Here is an 8,028-nt window from a genome sequence, read left to right as displayed (position 1 = left end):
AGTCGGAATAAATAAATTAATCCTAATTTTATGAAATAAACTTTTTCAAAATTGCCGTTATGTATATAAGAATACAGTGCAATCCCTTACAGAAATTTCATGATAATCAGTGCAAACTAATACCTATTTCATACCTATGCAAACTAATGTTTTCAGTCGCATTAGGCGCATTAGGCTTTTTGCCACATAAATAACATATCTTGACCATTTTTGCCTGTGTACAACAGTACACATCTAATAAGCATAACGAGCATAACCTGTTCGCGTCATCTCACTGATCGCACTCTATTTTCCTATTGGCGGATGCAATCAATCCAACGCATGCGCACAACACTCAAAGTACTCTTAGAAAGAGAGGGAAATATATATTCCCGCACCGTGGTTCTGGGACCGCTTCCTCTCACTCCCTCTTATAGGCACTAGCCATATAGTAGTATTATATATATGACTTCCACCATGGTATGTAGTCAAAAGTTATATGCGATAGACGCATGGACATAGAATATATTTCTATGTCCATGGATAGACGGCACCCTATACTGTCGTTGCGCAGGTTTTATACCATGTAAAATATCAGCGCAACGACATCCCTAGCTATTAAAGTTGTCGTTAAAGAGTTACAGAATAGGCCTACAGGTTTCGTAACAATCGTAACCTCAAAAGTGGTCTACTTCTACTATTAAGTATTAATATCTCAGTTCGCAGGGCATAGCAACACTTTTCTGCCAGATTCTTTCGATTTATACAAAAACGCATCAAATAAGTCTAAATTTATTGATTTTTGCGATTGGGGAGCTCAACTGAATAATTACCTTAAAATTTGAGGTGAGGAAGCGGTACTAAATAATTACATTGTGTTTTTTGCAAAATGTAACAATAACATGTACTTTTATTTTTCAGTTATTATGGCTACCCCAATGATAATGGTATCCAATATTCTTGGAATTGACAGGATAAACATGGATGGTAAAACAATCTTGATCAAAGAGCAACATAATACCAACGCAAATTTCTTAGTGAATGCCATTTTATCACATGCATTAAAAAGGATGGACGTCGCTGTTTGCCTCATTCTTTGTCATAATACCTTTGGTCATTATCACAACATTGGCATGAAACTTGGCTACAATCTTCTTAATTTAAAAAAAAAGGGCCGAGTCACTGTTGTCGAACCAATGAAAATTATAGCCAGCAGTATCATTGATACATGTAAAAGTTTTACAAATAAGAAAGAAACGATTATTCCAGATATTACTTCTACAGAACATGTAGATATTGCATATCGAATTTTTGCACATGTTAAAGAGAAGTATGATGAAGCAGCAAGATTTACTGAATCCGTTGTCCTTATAATTGATGATATAAATCATTTTCTTGATCTTGGGCTTAGTGTACGTGATACTATATATTTTATAAGATATTTAAGATCATTTATATCATTGTATCCCTTGTCACAGCTTTGTATTCTTGCACATACATATCAAGAGCATCTACAGACTTTGAATACAGATGTGATTGCTAATGTCTTAAAACATATGGCACATGTATGTGTTATAGCACAACCATTTAAGACAGGACATTTCAGTGATACATCTGGTAAACTAATTGTTTACTGGAAGACAGATTCTGTTAGATCTAAATATCACTTAGTAGAGAAAACAACACATTTGTTTAAATTGTTAGATTGGCAAGTAAAGATTTGTGCACCTGGTACAATGTCTATCCTGTCATAAATCATGACTTTTCATTGCTATAATGTTCGAGTTTTTAATAATCGGTTTTTATGTACATCTGATACTTATGGTTAACGTATATATGTACAGAGATAGACAAAACAAATTAGAATTAGACAATTAATACTTTTTGTAATTTAATTTGTAACATGCATCTTGTTCTCTATTTCTCACAAAAAATATTCTTTTAGAAGTAATGCAAGTCAGATATTTATCCTATTTTAAAAAAAATTATATTAACTGGAATGAAAAATTGTATAATTTATATGTATATATAATACAATTTTCCATTCCATTTATATAATATAATAAATTTTTTTTTAATCTTTAGAATTACACATATTTTTGTATGAAATACAAAATATCTTGTAAACTATTAATAATAATTTTTTAAATTTAATATTTTGGTATACAAAAAAGTTATTAAAGGAAATAAAAAATGTTATACATATAATTTTATATAAAAAATGAAGATATTTTCTTTGCCCTTAGAGTGTCTACTACTTAAAAAACTTCAGCAAATTATAAAAATTGTAAAAATTTTCCTCTTTATCTTTAAGGCATGCTTGAGCAATAGCCAAACTTGATCGAAATCGATAGTATAGATCTTTAAATCCAAATTATAATAGTGATACCTTTTATTTATTTTTTATACATCATTTTGTCTCACTCAAACACATTCATCTGTCCTTATCTAATATATTGCAATACCATTTGTTACAAGATCCGACATCTCTCTACCGCTGTAGATCTGTTGCTCTACTTACCATTCAGGGCTATTTCATTCGTTTCAAAACGTAACTTCGGTAACTGAAACTTATAGTTGACGTAACGTAAACTGTAGCTTTTTAATAACCAAAATTACATTTTGGAACACAACCCTGTACCAATATCTCGCGGTGTATATATGCATGAAAGCATTTGTTTCTGTTGAAAGTTATTAGACTATGTTATTAGACTATGCTAAGAATTGACTATATGTAACAAGTCTATATGTTTTATATCTATACAATAAATGACATTAAATATTTATATTATATAAATCAAATCAATTATATTTAAATATCAGGAGACCAGGGAATGGAAAGTTATTTTTTAAAAGTAACAAGTTACAGTTACTTGTTACCGAATAAAAAAGTAACAAGTTACCGTTACTAGTTATCACTTTTTAAAAGTAACTCGATACAGTTATCGTTACTCAAAAGGTAACTTTTCGTTACTTTTTAAAAATCGATCTGAAAATGTACTTTTGCAGCATTTTTTGTTTAAACGTTAATAAAAGTAATGTATATATAGCATGTATAACATTGACACCATGTATAGTTTTATTTTTTAGTTTTTTTTTAAATACAATTTTGTAATTCTAAAATCTGTAGCAAACTGAAATATATTACATATGTTCGATGTATCATATAGAAGATACAAGTGCAAAATAATTCCTGAAATAATGGTACTGTATACATATATTTCTCAGTTGTCAAGAATTACTTCAGGATCGCTACAGCAATTGACAGCTAAAATATTTCAGGAATTTTTTATACTTTGTAGAAAACTAGAAGATTATATAGGATTGTATAGGACTATCTGAATCACAATATAAGTTAGAAATTAAAAGGAAAATTAAGAAATACACATAATCTCTTTATTATAATACAGCTACATTTTGACTCAATCTATACTTTTATAGCTATAAATCAAATATTTAGATAGAAAGAAAATTATAACGCTAAAAAAAAAAGTATATGAGAAAAAGGTGTCGAAAGAGATACTGAAGCGTATCCTTTACAGGAGAATGCTTCTGTAGTAAAAAAAACTATTATTTTGACAATTGTGTAATATAAGGGACTAATAAGAGTCAAATTAATAATTTGTCTAACTTCAAATAAAGCGAGGTAAGCTACATTTTAATTAAAAATTCTACTTTAATATGTCGACAAATTTACAATATATAACACACGCGCATTACATGTTTTAACTGTATGATTCAGCCCTTATCGAATGCTCTAATCAAGAAGACTAGAACCAGGAGAGTAAACTAGCGTGGTGGGGGTAGGTCAAAAAACATCCGCGGTTATTCACACAATGCGTAGTGGCATTGCACATTGTATGATTGTGTGAAAGTTTGCGCATCGGTTATAACCAAGTTCCTTGTTTTTAACCTTTTCGATTTTCTTTTTCTTGAGGATTGAAAAAATTTCGAACACAGCACATTCGCTCGGTCATCGTAAGTCACATGGGATAAATTTTTGGCACGTTTTATCTTTTTTAATTCAATCAAACAGAAACAAGGTTTGTTTGACATGCGCAGTCACGAATTGAAAACGACTATCAGAGCGACAGAGACACTGATATGTATAATAGCGGATGGGCTGCAATTCGTGTGCCGACTGCCGACTTGAGAGCCGCCATGTTGACTCGACTGTGTCATTTTCGGGAATTGTCGGTATCTGTCGGGTGCATTCGTAATGTTTACATATGTCGCGTTATATGTCATATGTTACGGACGCGTTTCGGTTCGGGTGCTCTTCAGTGTATATTTTTGAAAGTGGTGCCGACTTTGACTGTGCATTGTATCATACAGATGCGTGTCCGCGGTTGAGCTCGTCTCGATTGTTCGTCATTTTGCACCTTTTGACGACCTGGGCTCTCATGACGCGCGTTATTGCGGCGTGACGATATCACCCACTTTGGTTTCACACCTATCTTTTGAAGCATATAATTTCCTTTTGGCACGACTGGCCACGTTTATCCGGATTTACCGGAACCTGGGCCATCCAAATTTAGAAGAAGTTATAGATTTGGTGATCGTTTTTGTAAATGCAATATGAAGTGCTATTTCTGTGGGAAAAAGGCAGAGAAGACTGCATCGGTGCAAAGAACTCTTCATCGGTAAGGGAAATTTACTAATAAATTACGTTATTGAGGTTATGCGATAAGTTTAACCAATATTTATTCTTGCTATATTTCCTTGCTATATTTCCTTTGCTTTTTCTTCTTCTATATTTATTCTTTCTATTTATGTTTATACTGATTTCAAAGCTCCCGCGGAACCGCTATCCTTCATTCCCCACTCTCCCCACTTCTCAAATGACACACCTGAGTCAACATGGCGGCCCTTCTATTCAACACAAAAATTTAGCATTGCTGGTATAGGGCGTTCGCTATCCATATATACATATCAGTGTACAGAGAGGACTAATGAAGCGCAAGAGTGGGGGAAGTTATCCGCCGTCACTTTTTGGCCTACCCCCTCTATCGATATTTGACCGAGTTTACTCTCTTGTAGCCCTATTCTGTAACTCTTAACGACAACGTCGTTATCGTTACAGTGTCGTTGCGCAGATATTTCATACGATAAAAAAGCTGCGCAACGACACTGTAACGATATCGACACTGTCGTTAAGAGTTACAGAATAGGGCCTCTGGTTCTAGTCTTCTTGATTGACGGAACGGAACGAACGAAATAACCTCAATGAGCTTATGGGCTATGGCAGAGAACGAGACGTAACCCAGAGAACAACGCACGTCTGAAAGACATCCAAAAGACGTCTTCAAAAAGACGTCTTGAGGACTTTTCCAAAAGACGTTCTTAAGACGTCTTTCGGACTTTATCCAAAATAAGTCTGTTGCAGGTAGTCAGAAAGACGTCTTGAGGACTTTTTCAAAAGACGTTTTTAAGACGTCTTTCGGACTTCGGACTTTATCCAAAATAAAGCGGGGAGCACAGACTTTTGCATAACGCATAAAGCATGTGCATAAGGAATTTCATTGGTCCATTTTCTTATGCATGAGTCAATGGACCAATCAAATTCTTTATGTATATGGTTTATGCGTTATGCAAAAGTCTGTGCTCCCCGCTTAAGTCTGTTACAGGTAGTTGGAAAGACGTCTTGAGGACATCTGAAAAAGACGTTTTGAGGACTCTTCCAAAAGACATCGGCTGCGTTCAGCAGACTCAACAGTTTTGCAACCGTTTTATGATTCGTCTCGCTGATTGGATTATAATTTTAGATCTAAAGGAATAGTCCTATCTCAGCAAAGAATCATAAAACAGTTGTAAAACTGTTGAGTCTGCTGAACGCGACCATCGTTAAGACAACTTAAAGTTGATTTCTATGATCGCGACTTAAAGTCGATTTTTATGGTTGATATTTATAATAGTCGACTATTAAAATGATTTTTTGTCGATTTTGAATGTAATTGACTAACAATAAGAGTTGACTTATATTGTCAATTTTATATTTATTATTAATAATAAAAATCTCCAGATGCGCCATATATAATATCAAATAATATAAAATACTAAAAAATGATTATAAGTAACAAATGACTTATTGTTGCGATATGTCTCATCGTAAATTTTTTAAAAATCCATATTGTATAAATAATATTGTATAAATAATATTGTATAAATAACAAATTAATAAATAATCTATATGAGCACGTTAAAAATGTAAATAATTTGTGGTAAATGCACGTATATAATAGAGAAGCGAAGATACTTATGTACACCCACGGTAATTAATTCTGTCCCTCGGAAAATTTCACAAAATAAAAAATGACCACCTTTCTATATTGATTGTCACAATCCATGCACGATTAACGTTACGACTGAGGGTCTGAGCACAAGCACTGCCGTAACATTTTACTTAAGTTGTAAACGTAAATAACGCACAAGCTTTGACGTATCGGCGTATGACGTGTTTATGCACGCTATCGAAAGATATGTCAATAATGTACATAAACACGTCATACGCCGATACGCCAAAGCTTGTGCGTTATTTACGTCTACAACTTAAGTATGTCGTAAAATATTACGGCAGTGCTTGTGCTCAGACCCTGAACCTTATCGTGCATGAATAGTGACAATTAATATAGAAAGGAGGTCACTTTTCATTTTGTGAAAATTTCCGAGGGACAGAATTAATTACCGTGGGTGTACCATATAATCTGAATATGTTCCTTATATAACAAATGATTATCGCAATTTGTGATGCTGTTATACTTTTATTAATCTTCATGTTAATGAAATCATCTTCATAACCCGACTGGACTCTATTCAAAGAAAACAGCTTTAGAAGAAGATCTCTGTGATTTACTGGTACAAAAAGAAGAGCTGGATTTGCGAATAATAAATTTGGAAGCCGATTCTGAACGATTCCATAATCAGATGAAATAAACAGACGCTAACACGGCTTTATTTGATTTATTATGTAAGTAATGAATGTGTGTATTGATTAAATATTTTTGCTGAAATTAGTTTATACATAAATATAAAAAAGAATATTTGTTTCAGTGAATGCTATATCAGAGGCGGAATCTATCTTGTATTACACAATGCATGCGATCGATAATCCGGCCATATCAGCGTTAACTTGCACACCCGATTATCTCGGAAGTTTATTAGAACCGACAGAAAAATCATTTAATGATTTGGAGGAGGCATACAATAATTATATGCTTGATTTGACTGAACTCTCTAAAGCTACGAGAGAAGTGACTCAAGCTACAGCGAATGTTGTAGCAACTGCTAAAAGCTACAATCATCTTGTTGAGGAAAATGGTATTTAATTTGAAAATACATTAAATTATTATATCATATCGTGTACTGTTATTTAATTTTTTTTTAATACTCTCGTATTTAAATTTTACAGAAGATCTAGATATGTCTAATCTAAGTTTACATCAAGCTAAAAGACTCGAAATGGAGGCACAAGTGCGAATTCTAGAATTGGGACAAGCTCTAGAAACCGAGAGATTACGTCTAGCCGCACTTCGACGTTAGCATTAACACATTTCCTTTTAAGGACATTGACAAATAATTTTCTAGATATTTTAGTAAAAGATATATACAGACAGATTGGTTCAGGCCTTTCCTTTCAATAAATCTGAAATTATAATTGAGTACAAAGAATCTGTTCTTTTATATTTATGTAAAAAATAGAGAGAACAAATTAATAGAGATTCTAAAAATATCTGATACAATATTGATTCCAATCGTATCAGATACGCCCTACTACTCATCTTTTTCACTCTCCTTCATATATAATATATACAATATATTTTTAAATTATTCTTTAAATCATTTTTTATATATATTTTTGATACATCTGTACTTTAACATAATATATTACCACGAAAGTAACTGATGATATTAAAATATCTATATAAATATACAATTTATACTAACTTCGATACATTGCATCCTCCCTTCTTTTATTTCACTATCTTGTCATATAATATGGATTTTTCCCATAAAATATATCGTTTAATTAACTAGTCTTTAAAAATTCTA

General features: G+C 32.6%; 2 protein-coding genes across 2 annotated transcripts; both read left to right on the top strand.

Moving 5' to 3' along the window:
- The first annotated feature begins 507 nt into the window (after window positions 1–507).
- On the top strand, window positions 508–1,733 carry Elp6 (Elongator complex protein 6). The gene is made up of 2 exons (XM_018549095.1): window positions 508–825; window positions 901–1,733. Exon 2 carries the CDS (start codon window positions 906–908, stop codon window positions 1,731–1,733), a length of 828 nt encoding a protein of 275 aa, XP_018404597.1. The 5' UTR covers window positions 508–825; window positions 901–905.
- A 4,963-nt stretch (window positions 1,734–6,696) lies between these two features.
- On the top strand, window positions 6,697–7,581 carry LOC108781183 (huntingtin-interacting protein 1-related protein-like). Its single transcript, XM_018549098.1, has 3 exons — window positions 6,697–6,946; window positions 7,030–7,296; window positions 7,388–7,581. The coding sequence occupies exons 2-3, from the start codon at window positions 7,071–7,073 to the stop codon at window positions 7,516–7,518; spliced, it is 357 nt and encodes a 118-aa protein (XP_018404600.1). The 5' UTR covers window positions 6,697–6,946; window positions 7,030–7,070; the 3' UTR covers window positions 7,519–7,581.
- The last annotated feature ends 447 nt before the right edge of the window (window positions 7,582–8,028 follow it).

The sequence above is a fragment of the Cyphomyrmex costatus genome, unplaced genomic scaffold (genome assembly GCF_001594065.2).
Source record: "Cyphomyrmex costatus isolate MS0001 unplaced genomic scaffold, Ccosl1.0 scaffold78, whole genome shotgun sequence".
Lineage (NCBI taxonomy): Eukaryota > Metazoa > Arthropoda > Insecta > Hymenoptera > Formicidae > Cyphomyrmex > Cyphomyrmex costatus.
The sequence above is the reverse complement of the archived record's forward strand: the minus strand, read 5'-3'. Positions and strand labels throughout refer to the sequence as shown.